The sequence below is a fragment of the Mustela erminea genome, chromosome 6 (genome assembly GCF_009829155.1).
Source record: "Mustela erminea isolate mMusErm1 chromosome 6, mMusErm1.Pri, whole genome shotgun sequence".
NCBI classification, from domain to species: Eukaryota; Metazoa; Chordata; class Mammalia; order Carnivora; family Mustelidae; genus Mustela; species Mustela erminea.
Window position 1 is genome coordinate 114,894,067 of NC_045619.1, and position 27,782 is coordinate 114,921,848.

The 27,782-nt window shown below is 35.7% G+C and overlaps 1 protein-coding gene across 10 annotated transcripts in view; it reads right to left on the reverse strand.

The window, feature by feature from the left end:
* The window catches only part of ZEB1 (zinc finger E-box binding homeobox 1), a 187,095-nt gene that overhangs the window by 49,292 nt on the left and 110,021 nt on the right, over positions 1-27,782 (reverse strand). For all 10 annotated transcript variants that reach the window (XM_032349354.1, XM_032349352.1, XM_032349353.1 and 7 more), the window contains one exon: positions 11,019-11,219. In XM_032349354.1, the coding sequence (XP_032205245.1) occupies positions 11,019-11,219 (201 nt within the window). The remainder of the gene's footprint in view (positions 1-11,018; positions 11,220-27,782) is intronic.

Consider the following 27,782-nt stretch of genomic DNA (forward strand, 5'->3'; position numbering starts at 1 on the left):
AATTTATATCTCCACTTATTGAGAAATTTTCTAATACCTCTAATAAGAGTTTATAATTTTTTTCATGTGGTTTTACACATCTGTTCTCTTTTACAGCTCTTACTGATGTATAAAGATGACTTTGACTTTTATTATTTGTATCCAAAAACTTGCCAAATTCCCTTATTAGTTCTAATAACTTAGTATGATTCCTTTTTATATACAGCTATATCATCTGTAAATAATGAGAGTTTTGCTTTTTTCCCCTTTCTAATTCCTATATTTATTGATTTATTTTCTTGTTTTATTGTACTGGGTAGCAATTTTAATAAGACTGATAAAAAGTGATAGAAGAAATCATTACCTTGTTCTTGATTGCAAAAAAGCATTTTCAACATTTTGTCATTAAATAAAATGTGATAGATTTTAAAGAAATATACTTTATTAGAACAAGCAAGTACCCTCTATATCTAGGTTTCTGGCTTTTATGATACTATCTATATGTACTAAATTTTACTTAATGTTTTTCTGTCTGTTGAGATGAATATTTGATAGTTCTCATTTAGTCCAGTAAAGTGTTATTTTTCAATTGGTTTAAGTATTATTCTGACCTTGCTTCCCCATATGTATGTATGTATGTATGTATGTGTATATATATATGTATATATATATATATACATATATATATACACATACATACATACATACACACATATATATATATATATATATATATATAATATTTGGAATAACTAATACTTTGCTTGGAATTACTCTGTCTTTCTACAACTGAGTGAGTCTATAATTTTCCTCTCTAATACTTATTTTGTTTTTGATATTGAGGTTATGGTAGCCTCATTTAAAGAGCTGAGGAATCTTCCCTCTTACACTAGGCTTTGAAAGAGTTGTCTAAAACTGGAATTATTAGTTTCTTTTGAATGCTTAGAAAACCTTACCAGTGATGCCATCTGCACTACAGTTTTCTTTGTAGAACAGAAAAAAACATAAATTTTATAATATACACATATATGCCATATATATAGCATATATGTATATACACACAAATACAGATACATAAGTTATCATACAGAAAATTTTATTGTTTTTTCTTTTGGTGTATGGTTCTTTAAATTTTAACACATGTATAGGTTCACGTAAGCACCACCAAAATCAGGACATAGAAGAGTTACATCATGCCCCCAAATTCCCTAATGCTATCCCTTTACAGTCACTCTGTCCCAAGCTCCAGCCCCTGGTAACCACTGATTTGTTACCCCACATATACTTTGTTTTTTTGAAGATGTCATATATATGGAGTCAGATAATATGTAATCGTTTGAGACTGGCTTCTTTCACTCAGCATAATGACTCTGAGATTCATCCAACTTGTTATTTAAATAGTTTGTTCATTTTTACTGCTAAGTAGAAGACCATTATATGGATACGATAGTTTCCTTATCCTTTCACCTGTTGAAGGACAATGGGTTATTCCCAGTTTTTGGCAATTATGGACAAAGCTTCTTTAAGAGTTAGTGTATAAGTTTTTCGGTAAACCTAAGTTTTGATTTCCCTAGAAAAAATAATCAGGAGTGGGACTATGGGGTCATATAGTTTAGTTTATATTTAATTTTATGGTAAACTGCCAACCTGTTCTCCAGAGTGACATAGCACTTAAAATAAGCAATGTAGGGGAAGGAGTCAAGATGGCGGAGAAGTAGCAGGCTGAGACTACTTCAGCTAGCAGGAGATCAGCTAGATAGCTTATCTAAAGATTGCAAACACCTGAAAATCCATCAGCAGATCGAAGAGAAGAAGAACAGCAATTCTGGAAACAGAAAAACAACGACTTTCTGAAAGGTAGGACTGGCGGAGAAGTGAATCCAAAGCGACGGGAAGATAGACCCCGTGGGGAGGGGCCGGCTCCTGGCAAGCGGCGGAGCAACGGAGCACAAAATCAGGACTTTTAAAAGTCTGTTCCGCTGAGGGACATCGCTCCAGAGGCTAAACCGGGGCAAAGCCCATGCGGGGTCAGCGTGGCCTCAGGTCCCGCAAGGTCACAGAAGGATCGGGGGTGTCTGAGTGTCGCAGAGCTTGCGGGTATTAGAACGGGAAAGCCGGCTACAGAGACAGAGCCAACAGTAAGCTCACAGCTCGGGGTTACCCTGAACCAGCCGCAGGCTCAGTGAGCTCGGAGCGCAGCCCAAGGTCAGGCAGACGGGAGTTACTGGGCGCTGTTCTCTGAGGGTGCACTGAGGAATGGGGCCCCGGGCTCTCGGCTCCTCGGGGCCGGAGACCAGGAGGCCTCTGGAACTCTACGGAAAGCGCTCAGGGAACAAAAGCTCCTAAAAGCAAACCCAAGCGGATTACTCAGCCCGGTTCCTGATAAGGGAGGTGTAATTCCGCCTGGGGCAAAGACACTTGAGAATCACTACACCAGACTCCTCCCCCATAAGATCAACAAGAAATCCAGCCAAGACCAAGTTCACCTACCAAGGAGTGCGGTTTCAATACCAAGGAGAGCAGCAGAATTCCAGAGGAGGAGAAAGCAAAGCACGGAACGCATGGCTTTCTCCCTGTGATTTTTTAGTCTTGCAGTTAATTTAATTTTTTTCTTTTTCATTTTTTTTCTCTTCTTCTGTTAATTTTTTTTTAACTTTTACCCTTTTCTTTTTTAACGTTTTTAAACTAGTTTATCTAATATATATATTTTTTCTTTTTTATACTTTTCTTTATTCGTTTTCTTTTTTTAATTCTTTTCTTTTCTTTTGTTTTTCTCTTTCTTTCTTTTTGAACCTCTTTTTATCCACTTTCTCCCCCCTCACGATTTGGGATCTCTTCTGATTTGGTTAAAGGCTATTTTCCTGGGGTTGTTGCCACCCTTTTAGTATTTTACTTGCTCCTTCATATACTCTTATCTGGACAAAATGACAAGGCGGAAAAATTCACCACAAAAGAAAGAACAAGAGGCAGTACCGAAGGCTAGGGACCTAATCAATACAGACACTGGTAATAGGTCAAATCTAGAGTTCAGAATGACAATTCTCAAGGTTCTAGCCAGGCTCGAAAAAGGCATGGAAGATATTAGAGAAACCCTCTCGGGAGATATAAAAGCCCTTTCTGGAGAAATAAAAGAACTAAAATCTAACCAAGTTGAAATAAAAAAAGCTATTAATGAGGTTCAATCAAAAATGGAGGCTCTCACTGCTAGGATAAATGAGGCAGAAGAAAGAATTAGCAATACAGAAGACCAAATGACAGAGAATAAAGAAGCTGAGCAAAAGAGGGACAAACAGCTACTGGACCACAAGGGGAGAATTCGAGAGATAAGTGACACCATAAGATGAAACAACATTAGAATAATTGGGATTCCAGAAGAAGAAGAAAGAGAGAGGGGAGCAGAAAGTATACTGGAGAGAATTATTGGGGAGAATTTCCCCAATATGGCAAAGGGAACAAGCATCAAAATTCAGGAGGTTCAGAGAACCCCCCTCAAAATCAATAAGAATAGGCCCACACCCTGTCACCTAATAGTAAAATTTACAAGTCTTAGTGAAAAAGAGAAAATCCTGAAAGCAGCCCGGGAAAAGAAGTCTGTAACATACAATGGTAAAAATATTAGACTGGCAGCAGACTTATCCACAGAGACCTGGCAGGCCAGAAAGAGCTGGCATGATATATTCAGAGCACTAAACGAGAAAAACATGTGGCCAAGAATACTATATCCATCTAGGCTATCATTGAAAATCGAAGGAAAGATTAAAATCTTCCAGGACAAACAAAAACTGAAAGAATTTGCAAACACCAAACCAGCTCTACAGGAAATATTGAAAGGGGTCCTCTAAGCAAAGAGAGAGCCTACAAGTGGTAGATCAGAAAGGAACAGAGACAATATACAGTAACAGTCACCTTACAGGCAATAGAATGGCACTAAATTCATATTTCTCAATAGTTACCCTGAATGTTAATGGGCTAAATGACCCAATCAAAAGACACAGGGTATCAGAATGGATAAAAAAACAAAACCCATCTATATGTTGCCTCCAAGAAACTCATTTTAAGCCCGAAGACACCTCCAGATTTAAAGTGAGGGGGTAGAAAAGAATTTACCATGCTAATGGACATCAGAAGAAAGCAGGGGTGGCAGTTCTTATATCAGATCAATTAGATTTTAAGCCAAAGACTATAATAAGAGATGAGGAAGGACACTATATCATACTCAAAGGGTCTGTCCAACAAGAAGATCTAACAATTTTAAATGTCTATGCCCCCAACGTTGGAGCAGCCAACGATATAAACCAATTAATAACAAAATCAAAGAAACACATCAACAATAATACAATAATAGTAGGGGACTTTAACACTCCCCTCACTGAAATGGACAGATTATCCAAGCAAAAGATCAACAAGGAAATAAAGGCCTTAAATGACACACTGGACCAGATAGACAACACAGATATATTCAGAACATTTCATCCCAAAGCAACAGAATACACATTCTTCTCTAGTGCACATGGAACATTCTCCAGAATAGATCACATCCTCGGTCCTAAATCAGGACTCAACCGGTATCAAAAGATTAGGATCATTCCCTGCATATTTTCAGACCACAATGCTCTGAAGCTAGAGCTCAACCACAAGAGGAAGTTTGGAAAGAACCCAAATACATGGAGACTAAACAGCATCCTTCTAAAGAATGAATGGGTCAACCGGGAAATTAAATTAGAATTGAAAAAAATCATGGAAACAAATGATAATGAAAATATAACGGTTCAAAATCTGTGGGACACAAAAAGGCAGTCCTGAGAGGAAAATACATAGCAGTACAAGCCTTTCTCAAGAAACAAGAAAGGTCTCAGGTACACAACCTAACCCTACACCTAAAGGAGCTGGAGAAAGAACAAGAAAGAAACCCTAAGCCCAGCAGGAGAAGAGAAATCATAAAGATCAGAGCATAAATCAATGAAATAGAAACCAAAAAAACAATAGAACAAATCAATGAAACTAAGAGCTGATTCTTTGAAAGAATTAATAAAATTGATAAACCCCTGGCCAGACTTATCAAAAAGAAAAGAGAAAGGATCCAAATAAATAAAATCATGAATGAAAGAGGAGAGATCACAACTAACACCAAAGAAATACAAACAATTATAAGAACATTCTATGAGCAACTCTATGCCAACAAATTTGACAATCTGGAAGAAATGGATGCATTCCTGAAACATATAAACTACCACAACTGAACCAGGAAGAAATAGAAAGCCTGAACAGACTGATAACCAGTAAGGAGACTGAAACAGTCATTAAAAATCTCCAAACAAACAAAAGCCCAGGGCCAGACGGCTTCCCGGGGGAATTCTACCAAACATTTGAAGAAGAACTAATTCCTATTCTCCTGAAACTGTTCCAAAAAATAGAAATGGAAGGAAAACTTCCAAACTCATTTTATGACGCCAGCATCATCCTGATCTTAAAATAAGCAATGTACAAGAGTTTCAGTTGTTCCATATCTTCACCACCTCTTTATGGGAATATTTTTTTTTTTTTTAAAGAGACTCTTTTTTTTTTTTTTAAGATTTTATTTATTTATTTGACAGACAGAGATCACAAGTAGGCAGAGAGGTAGGCAGAGAGAGAGGGGGAAGCAGGCTCCCCTTTGAGCAGAGAGCCCGACGTGGGGCTCGATCCCAGGACAATGGGCTCAAGGCAGAAGCTTTAACCCACTGAGCCACCCAGGCGCTCCTATGGGAATATTTTTGACTACCATTTCAATTTAGAGGTTTTAGACTATTCATGTTTTCTAATTATTCCCCAGCCAGTTTGGTTAAGAATTTCTAGTATCTTGCCCATATTTTTAAATTTATTAGAATGCAGTTGCTCACAATACTTCCTTTAACCTTGTCAATGTCTGTAGTATCTTAATTTTGTCCCCTTTCATTCTTTTTTTTTAAGATTTTATTTATTTGTCAGAGAGAGAGGGCAGGGGAGAGAGAGAGAGAGAGAGAGAGAGAGAGAGAGAATGCACAAGTAGGGAGAGCAGCAGGCAGAGGGAGAAGCAGGCTCCCTGCTGAGCAAGGGGTCTGATGCATAACTTGATCCCAGGACCCTACGATCACCACCTGAACTGAAGGCAGAAGCTTAACCAACCGAGCCACCCATGCGTCCCATCCTCTTCGATTCTTGATTTCATCTATTTATATATTCTCTCTCCTTTTTTCTTGGTCAATCTTGTCAAAAGTTTTTTAATAGTTTTCAAAGAATAGAGTTTTGCCTATGTTGACCTTTTTTATTGTAGCTTTATTTTCAATTTTACATTATTTTTTTTGTTTTTACTTTCGAAATTTCAGTTTGCTGTTCTTTAAGTTCTTAAAATAGATGGTTAGCCCATTGACTTTTAGCCAGAACCTTTACTAAAATATGTACTTAAGGTTCTAAATTTCCCTCTAAAAACTGCTTTTTATAAATATTCCATGTAGTTGAAAAATATTTTGTGATTATTGTGTATAGATTATACACCTTAGGCATACTTTCAGACCTTCTATATTCTCATTGGTTTTGTGTGATTACTCCATCAATGACTAACCATGGTGTGTTAAATCTTCCACAGTGACTAGATTTGTATTTCTCTCCTTGTAGATTGCCTATTTTTCTTTCCCTATATTTAAGCCTTGTTATTAGGTACAAACACACTTAAAATAGTATTTTATTAGGGAATTTAATCCTTCATTATTTTAAAGTGATCCTATTATCTATAATAATGATTTTAAGCTTTAAAAGTTTATATTATCTGAAATTAATTTAGTCACATCCACTTTTTAAAGTATTTTCATAGGAAATATGATGTACCTATTGTATCTATTTTTTCCATTTGTAATTTTCTCTGTTCTTAATCTCAGATCTTCCATCAAGGATCTCTTTCCTCATGCGTAAAAAACATTCCTTAAAATTTGCTTTTGTAATAAGAGTCTACTGATAACAAATTTCCTTTTTTCAAACTTGCCTGAAATGATTACTTTATTTCCCCTTTCTTTAGGAGATACTTTTGCTAAGTACAGAAGTCTATATTTGCAGGTATCTTTTTACTATCTGGATTCCATTGTGGTTACTGAAAATTCAGCGGTCTATCACTCTCTCAAACAAAATCTCACTTTTCTGAATTTACTTTTAAGAGTTTTCTTTTTGTTTTGGTTGTTCTGCAATTTCACCATAATGTCAGGGGGGTAGATTTATTTATACTTCTTGAGGTTTCTCAGTTTTCTTGAGTCTGTGGTCTGGTGTGCTTTGTCAATTCTGAAAAAGATCTCAGCCATTATCTCTTCAAATATTCTTGCTTCCCTCTTCTTTCTTTTCCTTGAATCAAGACATACATCGGACCTTGTCATTTTATCCTTCATGTTTCTTATCCTGTTTTTTGTATTTTTAATCTGTCTTTCTGAGTTGTATTTAGTATAATTCCCCCCATTTTCCAATTCTTTAATTCTGTTTACTTTGTTATTAAAATCCATCCTTTGAATCTGAATTTCTATTATTATAATTTTTCATTTTTAGAAGTTCTACTTCATTCTTCTTAAAATATGCTGGTGTATATTTTATTCTCTCAGAGCACGTAGTTTCAAATTTGTTCATTTTTCTTAAAAAATGACAGTCATTTTATATCCGTATCTGATAACTTTACTAATTAAAGTCTTTATGGGTAAGTTTCTACTTCCTTTTGTTTCTGGTAATTGTCACTCATGTTGCTCTCTTCTTGCTAATTTATTTGGGAGATTTCTGTAGTGCTAGGATAAAGGTATGTTCCTCCAAAAGATTTGGATTTGCTTCTTCTTGGTGCCAATGAGTACTCGCAGCAATTCTACTTTAAACTACTTATGTGGAATATAAGAAACAGTACAGAGAATCAAAGGGGAAGGGAGAGAAAATGGACTGGAAAGAAATCAGAGACGTAAACAAACCATGAGACATTCTTTTTTTTTTTTTTAAAGATTTTATTTATTTATTTGACAGTAGATGGAGAGGCAGGCAGAGAGAGAGAGAGAGAGGGAAGCAGGCTCCTTGCTGAGCAGAGAGCCCGATGCGGGACTCGATCCCAGGACCCTGAGATCATGACCTGAGCTGAAGGCAGCGGCTTAAACCACTGAGCCACCCAGGCGCCCACCATGAGACATTCTTAACTACAGGAAACAAACTGAGGGTTGCTGAAGAGGAGGGAGGTATGGGGATGGGGTAACTGGGTGATGGGCATTAAGGAGGGCATGTGATGTAATGAGCACTGGGTGCTATATATAACTGATAATTAACTGAATTTTACATCTGAAACTAAAGATGTACTTTATGTTGATTAATTAAATTTAAGTAAAAAAATGAAGTTGCTTAAAATAAAATTAAATTAAATATTGGCAATTAGAAAAACTCAGTTATGGCTTGAGACTTATCAGGCCATATAGTAATGTGAATTTAAAATATAAATCAGTGCAAGACAGATGGTGGTTACTCCTTGGCAGAGACAGTCTTCTATTTCCCCAACCCCCGGCCAAGGCAATTTTGTTTGCTAACTCCTAAGGATGGTAGGGATGGTAGAGGGTTTGCTTTTAGTTCACCATAGTCCATCATAATGTTAATATGTAATTCATACTAGGGGAGGATCTGCTATTAAGCTCTTAGGTGGTCCCAGGCTTTGTTTTTTCTCAGAGGCCTGAAAAACCATGTCTTATGTTAACCTGGGTAGGCAAATGTCCTTAAGGCCAGAGTCTTCTATACTGTGCTCTGCTTACCCTTATGGGTTCCTGTCCTCACTTAGATTTTGATCCATTAATGTCTACTATTTAGTTAGCTCTTTTAAAGCTTTCAAGAGAATTTATTTATTTTAAAATCTTGCATAATTTGTTATTTTCAGATAGCATAGATCATATAGCTAAGACATATAAGACTTAGGTCATATAGCTAAGACAGTTCAAATAACTTATCGCAACATATTTTCAGCAACAGAACTTCTTCACTGGTTTTTTAACTTTCTTTTTCCCTCTATTTCCCTCTTTCTCTTATCTCCCCTTTTTCCAGAAAAATCATTACCTTCTTGTTTCCATATTAATACTTTGGATCAATTACGCCAATGGATCAATGCTGACCCCAGACAGGAAATATATATGACAACCCTTGCTTCCAAAAGTTTTGAGCTCAATATTATAGTTTAATAAGTTAACACCTCTGCTGTTAATGAGCTGTGACAATAAATAAATAATTTAATTTCTCTGGGTTCTACTTTCTAGAAGCCTGTGAATTGTCAGTCCTTACTTCTGTTACCTTCCATGTAATAACAAATCAAATCTTATATTTTCGTTTTTTGTAGTCTCTTTACTGAAGGCACTATCTGTCTATACTCTCTCCCTCCAAATTCATTTTCCATATTGCTACCAGACTTATTTCTAAAGTATGTATCAATGATGTTCTCATAGCTTTTAAGGTAAAAGTTCAAATTCCTTGGCTTAGTACACAGTGTCCTACATAGTCTTTTCCTTGTTTATTTCTCTGATTTTCTGTAAACACCGCTTGTTCAAACTTCTATGGCTTCATCTATATTGCTGCTTCTGTTGGAAACACCTTCTTTTACTTCTCCTTTACCTAATCAACCTCCACTGGTCCTTTATAACTCAAGACCAGTTCTGTTTGACTCAGAAATTCTTTTAGGACTTCTCTTCCTCTCTCTGATTTGGATTTTCCTGCTTAATGTTTCCACAGAACTCTAAATTTACACCTACATCAAACTGTAATGAATTACTATTTATCCTTTTCACTCATTAAAGTATAAGTACTTTTCATATAGAGACAGTTTTATTCAACTTTTTTGAACCTTTTTATTCAACTTTTTTGCAAATTCATTCCTGCAAAATTTGCTTAATGAACCAATGAACAAGGCTATAAAATGAGGGGGCAGATAAATGATTTTGAAAGTTCTTTGTTAGCTATAAATTTGTCCTATTGTAGAAATCTCAACTACTGCTATAGGGGGCCTATCATCAGATCCACATTTTATTTAAGCTTCCACATTTTTTCTAAGCTTCCACATTTTTGTATCTAGATTCTCTGACCTGCAAACCTGACTCATTTCCCCAGACTGCCTAAACTGAGTTTTGATATTCTACTTAGATGACCTCCCCAAATCTAACCACTTGTTGGGGAGGTTGCATTTGACTAACTTTGAATGTGATCACTTGCACATGCTTCTCTTTGCCTTTGCTGATGCCCTTATTCCTAATCCCCAATCCCTCTAATTCATAATACCTGCTTTCTTCACATTCTTCTGTTTTTATACCACTGTTGTTTAAATCCCACCAAGACAGGCTCAATAATTTAGTTTTATTAGGAAAAGAAGAGAGGAGGAATTTTTGATCTAGAAGAAAAGGCTATAGCTCAATTTATTCATTTGACAGATAAGGAAGAATTTTAAATATTCAGTATAAATAAGTAGAGAGACTCTCTCATCCTAGAAAGACTTTCACTAATCCTTCCACTCAACCATGCTTGAGATCAATAAAAGTAAAAATTTTACTTGAGTGAAGATTTATAGCATTCTGATATATGGGAGAAGGCAGGGAAGGGGAAAGGATGAAGAACAGGGAGGAGGAGGAAGAAGCTTTCAAACATTAAAAGTACTCCTGAGATTTATCTGTTCGGGGATTTTTGTTGAGTTGTGTTATAATTTTACTGTATTAAAATATAATCTAGGTTTATAAGTAGAGTCTTCATTTGAAGTTACAATATGAAATTACAGGTAGGTTCAATTGTATCAACAGAATATGGAAAGCTTGATTCTGGTTAAAAAATGACTAAAATGCAATATATTATATGCATTGTACAAATAATCAGTGTAACTACTATTCTGTTTCACAGTCTACTTTTTGGTTAAGTGGGCTACCACCTTCAATTAATTAATAGGCAAATTCACAGATCTTTTCAAACTTTTCACCAAATTTATCTTTTCAGTTAATATATATATATTTTTAAAGAATCAAGAGATTAGAATATTATGAAAAAATTAAACTTACCATCATCCTCCCAGCAGCTCTTAGCACTGCCTTCTCTTTCACTGCTCCCCGGTAATACTGTCTGGTCTGTTGGCAGGTCATCTTCGGGCACACCACCTTCACAATCTGCTGCATCTGTAATACTTTCTTCTTCCACAATATGGAGTTTGTCTTCATCATCTGAATCTGAATTTGTTTCTACCACAGTATTATAATTTGTAACTGTAATACAAACAAGAAACAAATAATCAAAAACAACTACTGCAAAAATCAGCTTTTATACCTCAGTAAAAAGAAATTTTAAAAAAGACTTAATAGGAGTACTCTATAAATAGTAACTCATTACCTTATAGCAACCTTATGAAATAGAGTATCTATCTACCATCCACTACACATAACCCTAAAAGCAGAAACGGAAACCAAGACATAAGAAGGTAAGTAACTTGTCCAAGATCATACAGCTAAGAAGTGGGAAGTCCAGGATTTGAACCCTAGTGTCTATTTCTATGTCCTGTGCTCTTAAACACTACATTAAATATCCTCTCCAGTCATAATGGCTTTATTCTATATGGTACTGCTTATGCACAATTAGAGCCACAAATCCTTAAAGCATTCCACAGTTAAGAAAAGAGTTCATCTCTCCTAGACAGCAAAACCTCCTCAAGTTAACCACAAAAAAGACTATTTTCAAGATACCAATTCAGTCCATACATTTCATATTAATCCTGCATGAATTTAGAAAGAATCTATCAAATCTGGGGATCCTGATGTGGGGCTCAACCCCAGGACCCCAAGATCATAACCTGAGCCAAAGGCAGACACTTGGTCGACTGATCCACCCAGGTGCCCCCAATTTTTTTTTAAAAGGTTGTTAAATAAAATGTCTATCTCCTAAAAAAAGAAAAAAATCTATCAAATCAACTTAGCCAAGGAAGGAAGGCGTGATTTAAGGAAGGCGTGATTTAAGTAAGGAAGGCATAAGGAAGGCGTGATTTAACTAATGTTTATATGTAAGTCTATAATTTTGGAAAAATATAACTGACTTTCAGAAGTTTTCAGATGGGCATCCTTTCCATATTTGTAATGAATTTCAATAAAACTTAACACTAGCATTATGAAGATAAATAAGTATTTGGAATGACCACCGTTTGCAGAACCATGAGTAATAGCTGCAAATAAAATTCTCTAAAATAAATAATACAGTATAGTCAATATTTTTTCTTTATAGTCCTTGTAATAATCACTCTACTGGGATAAATTATTCAGTACACCATTGGGTATGGTCACTGGAATATCTCTTTTCAATTATTTGCAAGGTGATTCCTATTTGCTAAGCAAAGGTTGAAAGGGAGAAAAAAGGAATCTGCTTCATTGAGATAACTAAGCAATAACTATTTTCAGTTATTCTTTCCATTTCTCCCTCAAAATTTCCAACCATTCTTGAAAGAAGATAATAACCTAAATGTTTAAGTGATATATGTATATACTCCTTCTTGTATAAATATATACTACATGCCTGAGAAAAGGAAGAAAGAAATATAATCAGAAATATGAATGTATATGTCACAGTGAGAATGAATAAGCAAAAATCTCCAAAACTGCTTTTACAGACCTTAGGAAGACCTCTCTGTTCAAAAGAGTACAGGAGCTACCCTTTTGCCCACATTAGAAATCCTTCAATATCTTGTGCCAGAAGAAAAATATTAAGTTTTGTTGTATTATAAATACTTTAATGTGAATACATTTTTTTCCAAATCTTTTCCCAAGAGCAAACTATTTTTTAATGTTACTATAAAGGTAATACAGGTTTAGTATAAAAAAAATATAAAACATGTAAAATTAGTAAAAGCCCTCCCACCAAATTTCCCTTCCTTGACTCACTCTTTAAAGCAACAATAACAGCAAATTTTAATTTGTCTATGCACAAGGTAGGCATGATACTAATCATTTTATATACCTTATCCTATTTAATTATAATGTGGACCTCAATGTATTCACATGTCATATTTAATATCATTTCTCTATATAAACATACATCTTTAAATACACACATATGGGATCACATTACACTGTTTGCCACCTAGTTTTTTGACACTTAATAGCATATCTTAGAAATTTTTCTATTTCAGTATATGTGAAGATTTCTCCTTTTCCTCTCACTGGTTGCACATCATTTCATTGTACAGATAGAATTTAACCAATAACCTATATTGATAACATTTATGTTTCCAAGTGTTTTTTAAGCATTAGCAACAAATTTTCTTGTGAACAGATCTTTGGTCATTCTTTAAATACATTTGTTAGGTATACTAGAAGAGATGGAAGTCCTGAGTCAAATGGAAAACTTGTTAAAAGCAGACAGATATGGAAACATGGGGAATTCACGTATTCCAGTCACATACAATGAGCAGAGTAAATTGTGCAATTTTAAGTGTAGATAAAGGGAATGATTCTCAAAGGTTGTTCCATAGCTCTCACCATAGTTGGGTGTGTATGGATAGTTGAAATTCTGACTATTTTGTGAAGAGGTTTAGTGATTCTTCAGTATCTTGAGTTGGCCACAGTTTTATATTGGTGCTATTCTTGCCTTCTAATTATGTAATCCTGCAGTTCAGTTTTATCATTACCAATTTCGTTAGCTATAGCTCGTCGAACCCTACATTTACATTTGGAGTATTTGAGGCTTAAAAAGTACCCTACAGGACCCTCCCCAATGTCCATAATCCCACCCCCTTCTCCCAAACCCCCTCCCCCCAGCAACCCTCAGTTTGTTTTGTGAGATTAAAAGTCACTTATGGTTTGTCTCCCTCCCAATCCCATCTTGTTTCCTTTATTCTTCTCCTACCCACTTAAGCCCCCATGTTGCATCACCACTTCCTCATATCAAGGAGATCATATGATAGTTGTCTTTCTCTCTGGAAATAAATAAAAAAAATAAATAAATAAATAAAAAATAAAAAATAAATTAAAAAAAAAAAAAAAAAAAAAAAAAAAAAAAAGTACCCTACAGAATTAGTCTTCAAGACATACATGTATTTTCGTTCCAGTATTTGCTTGCATGCTTCATAGTTTTCACTAAGTTCCTTCTACCCTGAGCTGCACTAGGTTCTTTTTACCCAGAGTTCTTTCACCCTGTTTTATTCTGCCTGGGTCACTGTCGCCCAAAGTACTCTTCAAGAATACCCATCACTGGGGATGCCTGGGTGGCTCAGTTGGTTGGACAACTGCTTTCGGCTCAGGTCATGATCCCGGAGTCCCCGGATCGAGTCCCGCATAGGGCTCCCACCTCCACGGGGAGTCTGCTTCTCCCTCTGACCTTCTCCTCGCTCATGCTCTCTCCCACTGCCTCTTTCTCAAAAAAAAAAAAAAAAAAAAAAAAATACCCATCACTTTCTAGGACTCTGACCTCCAGTATGAGCTGCCATTGTGGTATGGAAGACTTTAAGCTAAATACGTCAAGCCAAAAAGACTGAATATATTTTATAGTTATCTCGGGAATTTTCCCAAAGCATGTTTTGAATAAGTGGCATAGAACTTGAAAAATAAAACAATCCACTAGATTTTATCGGTTGATGGGAAAAAGACCAATAACTATTTTCCAAGTCTTCTTACTGTCTTCTGCTTCACAGTTACTTGGCTGAGAGAAAAAGCAGTGAAAATTGCTTATATTGATTAGTGTAACTTAGAAAAAAGTAAAGCTTTCTGTGTTTCTGGATCTCCCCTTTTGTGGCTCTACAGGGCTAATTTAAAAAATAGAGCCCCAGTATGAAAAGCATAAATAGTAATCAGGCCCTGAAAAATTCCAGTAGCCAGTGAAAATGTCCATTATCTTAACTGTCTGCTTATTGATCTCTATACCTTTATATTTTTAAAACTTTGGCTAAAAAAAATATAGTTTACCTAAAGAATGGTACCTTCTTAACAAACAGGTGATTATCATCTCCTGTTTCTGAGTTTTAATTAAAATGAAGAATTCCAAGAAAACAAAGATAAAGGAAAACAGAAAAAGTAGTTTTTAAAATCTTTAAATGTAATTTACAAAACACAATACGAATTGAAATTTCTATAGAAAAATGGTAACATTTTCAATGCATCTATTTTCACTAGAAGGTGGTTAAGGACACAATAACTTCTTGCTGGTAGTTCTTGTTGGTAATACTTGCTAAAATCTAATCCCAGATATAACAGTATCCACTGAATAAGGTGGTTGTGAGGATCTAATGATTTAAAAATGTGCTTAGATCAGTGTCTGGCACACAGTAAAGACTATAGAAGTGTATGCCATTATTATTATTTTATCATCATCATCATCCCACTGAATCTTTACAATTCCTAAGAAGTAGGTATTGTTATATTTCCCTTTTTATAGAACAAAAATTAACCCCCCCCAAACCAAAACAAGAGTAGCTGAGTAACCTGTTTGAGGTTGTTTAGCTATGAAGTTATGGAGCTGGATTGAAATCCTCGTGTGCCCAATTCCACAGCTCATATTCTTTAACTACTTACGTATAAAACCTCCTGACTGAAAACTGTTGCACTAATGAGAAATATTCTTAAATTTGTATTTTTGTGTTTAGTCTATTCTAGGGCTCTGGAATTCCATACTTAACAATATGCTACTAAAACATTTCCAAGTGACTAAAAAATTTAAACCATCAGAATCTCATTATAATATAACTGACAGTATACCATAGGGTAATATCATCATTATAGTCAATAAAATTTTGAAAGGCTTTCACATAGCATGTTATTTTTAGCACCTGATTATGTGTAGTACGGTATCAACTGCACTAATTAAACTCCCATGTAAACATCTGTTTCTTAAGTAATGTACAATTATAATAAAGAATTAAATAAATTAGATGAATCAGTTCAAAAAAAGAGCAACACAATCTCAACTTCAGTCATTAAGGGCAAGATCATCTAAATGCTTTAGTAATAAGAATCCTGCCAAGCACTATTTATTATAGCTCTGAATAGCAGGTTAGGCTTCACAGGGCAAAAGGAGGAGGAAGGGCAGCGGGGTGGAATGGGGGGAAGACATATTTAACCCGCAGGTTTTTGATTCTCATCAGGTGATAACCATGGCATGTGTTGATGAAAGCCACAGGCTAAGGCCACATGTCAACATATTTTCAGGCATAAAAAGGCTTTTTATTTTTCCTAGAGGGAGAAGTTATGCTGACATCATGCCATTAATACATGCTTATTAACTATGTCTCACTCATTCCTATCAAACACACACATTCCTCTGCATGGTAGAAAAGAAAGATAAAATCCCTCTTAGGAAAAGACATAAGATTGATCCTTACAAAATAACAGACTACTGTACTTCTAACAAATTGCTCCATATCCATCAGACTAACCCAGTGCCATAATTTAAGAAACACCCAGAAGAACATACATTTTGAATCATATTCTCAAGAGTAATGGACAAAAAAAGATGAGTAATAGACTCAAGTAAGTAATAACATTAGCACTATGCTGAGAATAACACAATTTAGGTATGAATGCTATAAAATATGAAAATAATATCTGGAGACACTTAACAAGGATTTCCATTATTCTTTAACATCAATTGGGACAAAGTCATAACAACATCACTTGACACGTTTTTCTTATCCTGAAAAGAGTCCCTGGCACACTGCCTTCCACATAGTAGGTATAGAATTACTTGTTGAATTGGATGTGGGGACACACTTTTTTTTTTTTCTGAGTGAAAAGTCAATATACTTAAGTGTTACTGATGATTCAGGAAGATGACAAAACTGTAGTGGATAACCAAAGAACTGGAAATTAGTACACAAAATGAAAAAGGGAGGTTATGTGACAATCCTAAGGGGAGAAAACTTCTGCAAATAGTATTACTCCGGGAAAAAGGAGCTTATGTGTCCATGAATACCATACCCAGGCATACAGTAAATATTTGTTAATCTGGCCTTTGATCTAACCTATAGATAATATTAATGTATATGCATTTTACTGTATAATAAATGTTATGACCTATTATGCATATTTTATGTACCATGTAAGTAATATAATATGCAATATGTATATTATAGAGCTACAACTTAAGTCTTTTAAAAATAGGCATCATAATGATTTTAGAGTGCTCCAAACACAATGAACATGTTAGGTTTATTTATTTATTTTAGAGACAGAGAGCACGCGCGTGTGCATGTGCATGTGGTAGGGGGAGGGAGAAATGAGGGGCAGAGGGAGCAGACTCCCTGCTGAGCATGACAGTGAGCACACAGAACCAGACATGGGGATCTTCCAACCCATGAGATCGTGATCTAAGCCAAAATCACCACTTGGTTGCTTAACTGACTGCACCATCCAGGTACCCCTGAACCTAATGTTAGGTTTAAATAAATACTATCAGTTCAGCAAATCTAGGGGAAAGTTTTATAATCTCTCTCTCTAGGTAAAATCTTTAATCTAGGGTGCCTATTAAATTGAACAATAATCACAGACTGTCTTTACATTTTCAAAATAATTTTAAAAATCTAACTCCACTGAAAGTTAGTGATTTTTTAAAAGATTTTATTTATTTGACAAAGAGAGAGAGACAGTGAGAGAGAGAGAGAGAGCACAAGCATGGGGAGCGGCCGGCAGAGGGAGAGAGAGAAGCAGGCTCCTGGCTGAGCAAGGAGCCTGACGTGGGGCTCTATCCCAGAACCCCAGGACCCTGACCTGAGCCAAAGGCAGACGCTTAACTGACTGAGCCACTTTCATGCCCCAAAAGTCAGTGATTCTGACATTTACCCCTGCAAAGGGCTGGTGGCTTTTGGTGCCTTTAGATACAAGCTATTCATAGAATGACAGCTGAGAGGTGAAGGGAGGGGGGAGAGGATTGCCCTCATGTACAGAATCCTAGTTCTTATTTTCTCCCCTTTCTCATTACACAATCATTACTAAGTATTCCTGGGATTTATCTCTGGTTGTTCTCTCAGTTTTTATTCTGGCCTCTTTCTCATTCTCCACAGGTCCTCTGTCTATATACCCCAACGAGAGTCATCCCAAATTACCTCTCCTTTCCCTGACTTATCAAAGCTCCTGCTCATTCAGATAGCTAATTTCAGTCAGTAGAAGTACAATTCACAAAAAGATAGATGAAACAGTTAAATAGCAAAGCTCTTTAGCAGATAAACTAAAATCAGTCCCAGGGACAGCTGGTTCTCGTGTGTGTGTGTGTGTGTGTGTGTGTGTGTGTGTGTGTGTAAAGTATCTAGATGAAAAGAATTCACATGAAATTATCAATAAGTAATATTTCCTTCATAGGAAAATATGCATTTATAAAAAGGATGCTTTTTAACTTATAGGACTTGTTACTTGTGGAATATAGGCAGGATGACAAAATCCAAGTAAAGTGTCAAGACTGAACTAAAAATAAAATGCAGAAATTATTGAGACAAAATATAGAGAAGACATATCATTGATAAATCAATCCAAAAGCCAGATCTTTGAAGCATCAATAAAATAGATAAATCACTAACCCATGTAATCCTAGAAAAAATTGAGAAGCACAAGGATTCAAGATAAACGCAGACAGAGAAGTAATTATAGCAATAAAGGAATTTAAGACACTTAATTTAGGAATCTTTTGTATAAATCTAAGTAAATAAATTTTAAAAATTTGGATGAAATAACTTTCTAGGAAAATATTAATGATTATAACTACATTTATTATTTTATAGAATTTATAAAATTGTACAAGAGATGGCAAATATAGACAGATCCTAGAATAAATTTAGGAAGACATCAAAGAGTTAACCACCCAAAAATTGCCAGGTGTTTTCTCAGATGAATTTCTTCAGATCTTCAAAGGACTGATAATTCTGCTGCTTTTTCAAGAGAGGGTAAAATGTAAAGAGGCTAAAATCTTTCTGTGAAGCCAGCTTTTTAAGAGTCAACTAAAATCTAAGAGCATACTGGTGTGAATGTGCACACGCATGCACAACACTCATAAACTCAGTCTCACCGATGTAAAAATGTTAAATAAGATATTAAATCTAGTGGTCCATTAGGCAATAAATAAAGCAAGCATTATTCAACATTAGGAAATATACAAGTCCACCATCTTAACATAGTAAAGAGGAAAGAATATGAATGACTTCTTCTATAGACCATGAAAGGCATTTGATAAAATTCACTATTCCCTGCTGATACTTTCTCATAAAAATAAAACTGAAGTCAGTATTATGATAAATGACTGTGTATCAGAAGCATTTATAAGATAAAGATGTTTACTGTTATCATTATTGACAGTGTCTTAAAAGAATAAGCTAATTTTTAAAAACAACAAAAGGAAAAAGCACAAATATTGGAAAAGAGAAAGCAAAATTATTATTTGCAAGGGATCTGTGGATGTTTCTGGAAAAAATCAAGAAAAACCACTGCAAAAAACTACTAGCAATTAGAAATCTGGTAAATGAATAATTACAAATTCAATAGAAAAAAATCAATAGCTTCCCAATAAACCAAAAATAACCTGCTAAAAACCGTAACAGAAGAAAAACTCAACCAATCTCTGTCAACTCTATCCAACAAAAGATAACCCATAAAGGCAAAAAAAAAAAAAAAAAAAAAAAAAAAGAAAAGAAAAAAAGAAAGAAAGAAAAGAAACAGGAGAACCTATATAAAGAAAATTTTAGCATTCTATTGAAGGTTATAAATCCCAGTGTGTGCATGTATGTGTATGTATACATACATACACATATACACATACACATTGGGATATTACTTGACCATAAAAAAAAAAAATCTTGCCATTGTCAATGATGTGAATGGAGCTAGAGAGTATTATGCTAAGCGACATAAGTCAGAAAAAGACAAATACCATATGATTTCACTCTTGTGTGGAATTTAAGAAACAAAACAAAACAAACAAACAAACAAAAAGAAAAGAAACAAAATAAATAAGCCAAGGGAAAAAAGAGGCAGACCAAGAAACTCTTAAGTATAAGGAACAAGTGATCATCACCAAAGAGGAGGGAGGTAGGGGGATGGGTGACACAGGCGATGGAGAGTAAGAAGTGCACTTGCTGTGATGAGCACCAGGTGCTGTGTGGAACTGTTGAATCACTGTACTTACACCTGAAACTAATATTACACTGCATATTAACTAATTGGAATTTAAATAAAAACAAAAAAGAAGATCTGAATGAATGAAAAGATGCAACCCATGGAATGGGAGAAGATACTTGCAAATGACAGTACAGACAAAAGGTTGATATCTAGGATCTATAAAGAACTCCTCAAACTCAACACACACAAAACAGATAATCATATTAAAAAATGGGCAGAAGATATGAACAGACACTTCTCCAATGAAGACATACAAATTGCTATCAGACACATGAAAAAATGTTCATCATCACCAGCCATCAGGGAGATTAAAATTAAAACCACATTGAGATATCACCTTACACCAGTTAGAATGGCCAAAATTAGCAAGACAGGAAACAACATGTGTTGGAGAGGATGTGGAGAAAGGGGAACCCTCTTCCACTGTTGGTGGGAATGCAAGTTGGTGCAGCCTCTTTGGAGAACAGTGTGGAGATTTCCTCAAAAAATTAAAAATAGAACTTCCCTATGACCCTGCAATTGCACTACTGGGTATTTACCCCAAAGATACAGATGTCATGAAAAGAAGGGCCATCTGTACCCCAATGTTTATAGCAGCAATGGCCACGGTCGCCAAACTGTGGAAAGAACTAAGATGCCCTTCAATGGACGAATGGATAAGGAAGATGTGGTCTATATACACTATGGAGTATTATGCCTCCATCAGAAAGGATGAATACCCAACTTTTGTAGCGACATGGACGGGACTAAAAGAGATTATGCTGAGTGAAATAAGTCAAGCAGAGAGAGTCAATTATCATATGGTTTCACTTATTTGTGGAGCATAACAAATAGCATGGAGTTAGAGAGGAGAAGGGAGTTGGGGGAAATTGGAAGGGGAGGTGAACCATGAGAGACTATGGACTCTGAAAAACAATCTGAGGGGTTTGAAGTGGCGGGGGTGTGGGAGGCTGGGGGAGCCATGTGGTGGGTATTAGAGAGGGCATGGATTGCATGGAGCATTGGGTGTGGTGCAAAAATAATGCATACTGTTATGCTGAAAATAAATAAAAAATAAATTAAAAAAAAGAAGAAAAGATAAACCTTGTATTTGGGTAGAATGGTTTAGTATTATAAAGTTGTCAGTTCTACCTAAAATAGTCTATACATTCAATAAAATTCTGATCCAAATATTAATATGGTATTTTAAAATCTAAATCTAAGTAATTTAGGCCAAATGATTCAAACATTTATAAGGAGAGGTAGGAACACAATCTCTGGAATGAGCTTGCCTGGTTCAAACCACAGCTTCACCATGGACTATCCATGCCATCTTGGGCCTGTTTCCTAATCTCACGCCTCAGCTTCCTCATTTCTAAGGTGGGGATGGTAACAGTATGTCCCTAATAGGACTGTCACAGTGATAAGTAATAGAAGAAAATATAGGCAAATCCTTTTACAATCTTGGAATAAGTAGGGCTATTATAAGCATGATACAAACCCCATGACTATATATAGAAAAAAAATCAAGTCAAAAGATGTACGACAAACTGTAAATAATAACTGCAATACATGTTACCAAAGACTGATTTTTTTTAATTATGTAGAGAATTCTTAAATATCTAGGGGGAAAATAAAAAAATCACCCAGTAATATGCAAAGAAAATTCACATACACAAATGAATGGACAATAAACATGTAATAAGATGTCCAACCTCACTAATTAAAGAAATACCTAATTTAATAAAATATCATTATAGTCACTCTTTCTATACATTCTTAACTCTCCTGCCTTTCTCGCATTTAAAAATCCTATTCAGGCTAAACCTCTATTTTGATTAAATCTATACAATTCCAAATTCTATACCTCAGGCCCTTTTACTGCAAAACTTATTGAAAAAGTTACCTACACTTGTCTCCAATTTGTTTTTTTCCTATACTCTCTTAAACTCACTCTGGTCACAAAACTGTTCTTGTCATGATTATGAAGGATCGTTAAAGGCAATGACAATGATCAATCCTCATTTTATCTGACCTACTAACAGCAGTTGACATAAAATCTCTCCTTTTCAAACCAATCTCTTCTCCTGACTTCCTTGATTTCCCTAACTCACTGACTGCTACCTTTCCATTTCTTTCCTCCACTCCCAGACTTCAATCTGTCTCATGGCTCTAAAAACCATTTGAGGGCTCCCTGCTTTATATCCAAGCCCAAACTTTTTTGCACTCTAAACCCAACTGCCTACTTGACATCTCCACTTGGATATCTTCGCAAACATGCCATATCCAAAACACAATTCTTTTTTTTTTTTTTTAAGATTTTATTTATTGATTTGACAGACAGAGAGACAGGCAGAGAGAGAGGAAGGGAAGCAGGCTCCCTGCTGAGTAGAGAGCCCGATGCGGGGCTCAATCCCAGGACTCTGGGATCATGACCTGAGCTGAAAGCAGAGGCTTTAACCCACTGAGCCACCCAGGTGCCCCCCAAAACCCAATTCTCGATCCACTCAGTTTTCTCCATTTCAGCAAATGATACTTCTATTCTTCAGGTTGCTCAGGCTAAAACTCTTGGTGTCAATTTTGACTCTTTTCCCCACCCTCATCTTCTCATAACCCACATCTAATCTAGAGAGAAATATCTTAAAATTTGGCAACTTACCCCTTACCACTAACTCCCCACCACCACCTCCCTGTTCTAAGCCACCAACTTTCACCTAGTGTTGCTACTGGCCCCCCTCCATCAGGTCTCTTGACCTTCACTTTTGCCTTCCTATAGAGCAGCATCAACACAGCAGCCAACACAATTCTTCTAGAGCATTAAAGAAACTTATTCCCCTACTCAAACCATCTAATGGCATCCCACCTCACGACGATCAAGGCCCTTCATGAGCTCACTCCCATTCATCCATTATCTCTCATCTTCTACTTTAAACTTGCTCACTCCATTCCACATACACTGGCCTCTTGCCTCAAAGCTTTTGTACTTCTTGTTGTTCCCCTTAGAATGTTCTTGGAGCATGGCTTAATTTTACCTGCTTAGTAAGGTCTTCTATGAACACTCCATTTAAATTTATAGACCTCCTTCAACCAAGAACATATCCCACCCTCTTCTGTGATTTATTTCTTCTTAAAATACTTATCACCAACTTCCATAAGATTTTATTATTTTTTATTATCTTTCACTGGAGTATAAATTCCATATTGCCTGGATTATTTTTGTTTTTTTTTGTTTACTGCTGTGCCCCTTGTATGTATAACACTGTCCATTAAGTATTAACTGCTCAATAAATGTTTAATAAATTAGAAAAATTTCTCCATATCACAGGATACATGCAAGAGTTAAGGAAATGAGTATATATTTACATGCTGTTGTGTTAACCTGTTGTTTATCAAAACAAACTTTTATTTTTAATTAATTACCTGTTGAACCAGAAATTTCTTGGCATTCACCCTATAAATTAACTTATTCATGTATGTAAATATAGATACATATGTTTATCTACAAACTTGTTTTTAATGACAAAAACCCTAAATAGCCACCCAAGATAGATCCCTTTGCACTGATATAGAGAGAAGTCCTCCAAAATAGTTTGATTCCATTCTTGCAGAAAATGAAGACACAATAGTATGTGCATATATGCACCTGAATAATGAATGAAATGAAAAAATAAAGTAATGAAAGAGTGACTTGTTTTTTCTATTTTGTGTCTTCTATATTCTTCAAGTGTATATATTACTTTAAAAAAATTTAAGGGTGTCTGGGTGGTTCAGTTGGTTAAGTGACTGCCTTTAGTTCAGGTCATGATCCTGGAGTCCCAGGATCGAGTCCCGTATTGGGCTCCCTGCTCAGCAGAGAGTCTGTTTCTCCCTCTGACCCTCTCTCCTCTCATGCTCTCTCAAATAAATAAAATCATAGGCAAAATTTTTAAAGATATATTTTGAATGTGCAAGGAAAAAGGCTGAAATAATACTCAGCATACCATTGCCAATGGTGAACTTTGGAAAATTGAACTGGGATTGGTGGAAATATTTTCTTAATGCTTTTGTTATTTGAATTTTGATAACAGTAGACAGGAGGTATAATTAGAAACAACAATCAACATACTAAAATGAAATTTTAAAAATAAAAGTTAAAATGACATTTAAGGAGCTAAAAAACAAACGCTATGCTGTAAACCTTTATCTTGTGGGTTTTGAAATAAAGCTATTTTAAGTTCTTATTAGGGAACAATCTCTATTTTTTATGTATGAAAGACAGAGGTCTGCTTTAAAGTATGAATAACACTCACCTTTTCTATTCATAGCTACATAAAGTGTGAAGTTATGTAAAATTAAAAGGAAGGTAACACTTGCAAAAAAGAGATTAAGTGCAGGCCAAGATAAGTGAATTCTGTTCCTTCTCGCCAGTGCTGAGAGCAGCTACACACACTCTGCACAGATGTCCTGGAGGATGGCATTGTGGGGAGCATGGAATCTCCCCTGTCAAGGGCAACCAATACCCTCCTCCAAATACAGGTTAGAGCAACATACACATCCACTCATATGTTTCATAGCTTCTGCTACAGGATTTGGCTTGATTCTAAGTTTTTCTTACTTTACAAGGAAGTTTTAAGAAACGTTTTGTCATTTACCAATCGCAGCAGATTGGTTTTGAGATTCTGGTTTTGGGAGTCATTGATTCAGAGGTGAACTGGTTATGAAAAATAAGATGAAGGAAGAGGACAAGAATTTTATTTGAATTCATTTCATTTGGTTTTCTAGGATTCCTTTAAGCTAGTAATATAATTAGTGTGTATAATTTAAAACCGTAGGTTATGTGCTAGATACCAGTGTTTACAATGGGAAAATAATAGGATAAGTGAAAAGAAACAGGCCATGAACTACAAGGATGCAGTCAGGGGACCTAACTTCCTTGTTTCCATGGGAGTGGCAGTAAACAATAATCCAAGTAAGGCTTAATGGTATCCATCCAGCGCACCTCCTCATAGGAAGCTTTCCTTGGCAAGGGCCAAATTTTAATACATGTATGCTAATTCCCTGAGTCTAAAGTCCTTCTACTCCTCTACTGGCTAGACAGACATGGAAGAACAAGGATCATGCTAATAAAACCTGAACTGGAAGTTATTTCTTAATGAAGCACTAAAAACAGAGTTTAGTTTTCCTAAAACCTTCTAAGCATCACATGTTACAAACTTGCGAATTATCACATTAGAATGAATAATTTAGTTCCTCTGACCTAAGTGCTCGAGAAGACAGAATGAAGACATAGAGTACTTACAGTCTCTGCTTCTGAGATACGTGCACTAGTTATAAAATATGAGTAATGTACATTAAATATTATAGACAGAATTATGACAATAAATAATTCTGTGCTAAATTAAGAGTGATATAAAACATAAATACTAGAGGATTCTCTACTCCACTGTATCTATTTTTTTATGCCCTGCTAATGTTCCAAAGATATAAAATTTACTTTTTTTAAATTTGAAATATGTTGTTGGAAAATTAAATGGATTTGAACTGAGGTACCAAAGAATTCCTTGTGTTTTACTTTGCCTGATTTATCTGAAAAACAGTTAAAATGATAATCATCTGTGAATACAACCTATTCAGAAAATAAATAATATCCAATAAACTAGAAGACCATGTGAACTCACCCCCACTTACATTTTCATATAAATTTTTTCTTAGAGAGTAAATGGACTTAGTGGTGAAAGAAGTGGGCATCTTGGAAAAATACAGATAAATGAAAACTCTAGACCCCTATGCAGAAACACAGAAAGGGTATTTTAAAAGTATTTTGAAGAAACTGTTTCATCAAATTTCTATTACTAGCAGAAAGAAAAGTTCAATCAATCAAAAGTTCAAATCAATGTAGTTTTGCATGCTGCTCCAGCCCTGCCCTTAAAGTACTTGCATTCAGTTGCCTAATCCTTATAAGGGACACATGAAGAATTACTACCCTCGTTTTAGAGATAAAGAAACTGAGACTTAGAGGTTGTATAACTTGGCAAAAGGAGACCAGTTAGTACTGGATTCAGGATTCCAACCCAAGCCACGAGGCTCTAAAGACTTTGCTCTGAACCTACTTACACTGTTTCTCTGAAGCAAGCAGATTATAGTCAACAAATGAGCAAAAAATCCTCAAAAACTAAATGGAAGAGATGTTACAATGGATTATTAAAGACTTCATTGACAAGAAGTTAATCAAATCTTTCTGAACTCAGAATCTTAAGAAAATAAAAATTTAAATATCCTTACTATTCATCTTTGTATCAGAATGACAATGGAAGATACATAAAACCAAAGTTCAGAGACTGTTTTACTCTCCTAATTTAAAATGTTGACAGCTCTCCATTGCATATATTATGAATTCCAAACTCCTATGGATAGCAAATAAAGGGCTCTAGACTGAACATTAGGGCCTCGAATATCTGTATCTCCTAACAGTCTGCCCAATATATTCTTTTCCCTAGACATTCCTGGACTTCCATGCTTTCCCTCTGCCCTTTTCCCTCTACTACCAAATTGCTACTCATCTTTCAAAATTCATTTCCAACCCATCAAAAAATCCTGTTGGTTGTATCTCACCATCTCCACTGCCACTACTCTTTTGCAAACTGTCATGTCCCCTATCCTAGGTTCTCTTGTCTCCATTTATCACATAGCAGCCAGAGTGACCTTTTCAAGCCACAAAGCAGAATATGTCACTCTACTTCTTCAAAACTTTCAATGGCTTTTCAGTGCTGTATCATGGCTTGCAAGGGTTCACAAGCTTGGGCCCTTGCCTTCTTCTCCACTACTCTTCTACATTCCCACTCTTTTCATTCTTTGCATATCTTTCCCTCTGACTAGAATGCTGTTCCCAGTTCTTTGCAGGGCTGGCTCTTTCTTTCCCTCATGTCTCCACTCCAATGTCCTAGGGTCTTTGAAGTATGGCCACCTGATCATAAATGCTCCATCCTTTATTTCTCACATCACCCTGTTTATTTCCTTCAAAGCATCCAATCTGTAATTATCTTGTTTAGTTACTTGTTTATTTTCTCTCTAGATTAGTTTTTGTTGCTGCTGTAACAACTTACCACAGACTTAAGAGGTTTAAAATAACACATACTTGTGATTTTACAGTTCTTAAGGTCAGATGCCCAAGAAAGGTCTCACTGGGCTAAAATCAAGGTGTTGGTAGAGCAGTGTTCTTTCTGGCAGCCCCAGGGGAACCTGTTTTCTTGCTTCTTCCAGCTTCTAGAGGCCGAATACATTCCTTGGCATGCGGCCCCCTTCTATCTTCAAAGCCAGCAGGGGCCAGTTGAGAATTTTCTTACATCACATTAGCCTGACACTGACCCTTCTTCTAAGGACTCTTCCATTGGGCTTAACCAGAGAACACAAAATAATCTCGCTGTTTTAAGGTTAGCTGATTAGCAGCCTTAGTTTCTTCTGCTACTTTAAAATTCTCCTTTGCCATGTAATATATTTATAGGTTCTGGGAATTAGGATATGGGACATCTTTGGGAGGCCATTATTCTACCTACCATACTTCCCCTTTAAAATGTAAGTTTCACGGGGGCAAGGACACTGTCTTGTTTACTCCAGTAGTCTAAATTCCAAACATCAAAGGCACTTAAGGTATTTGTTGAGTTAATGAACAAGTTAAGACACTACTGCTTTGGGGATGCCTTCTTGACTTTTTCTGACTCTTGTCCTAAACTTTGTGCT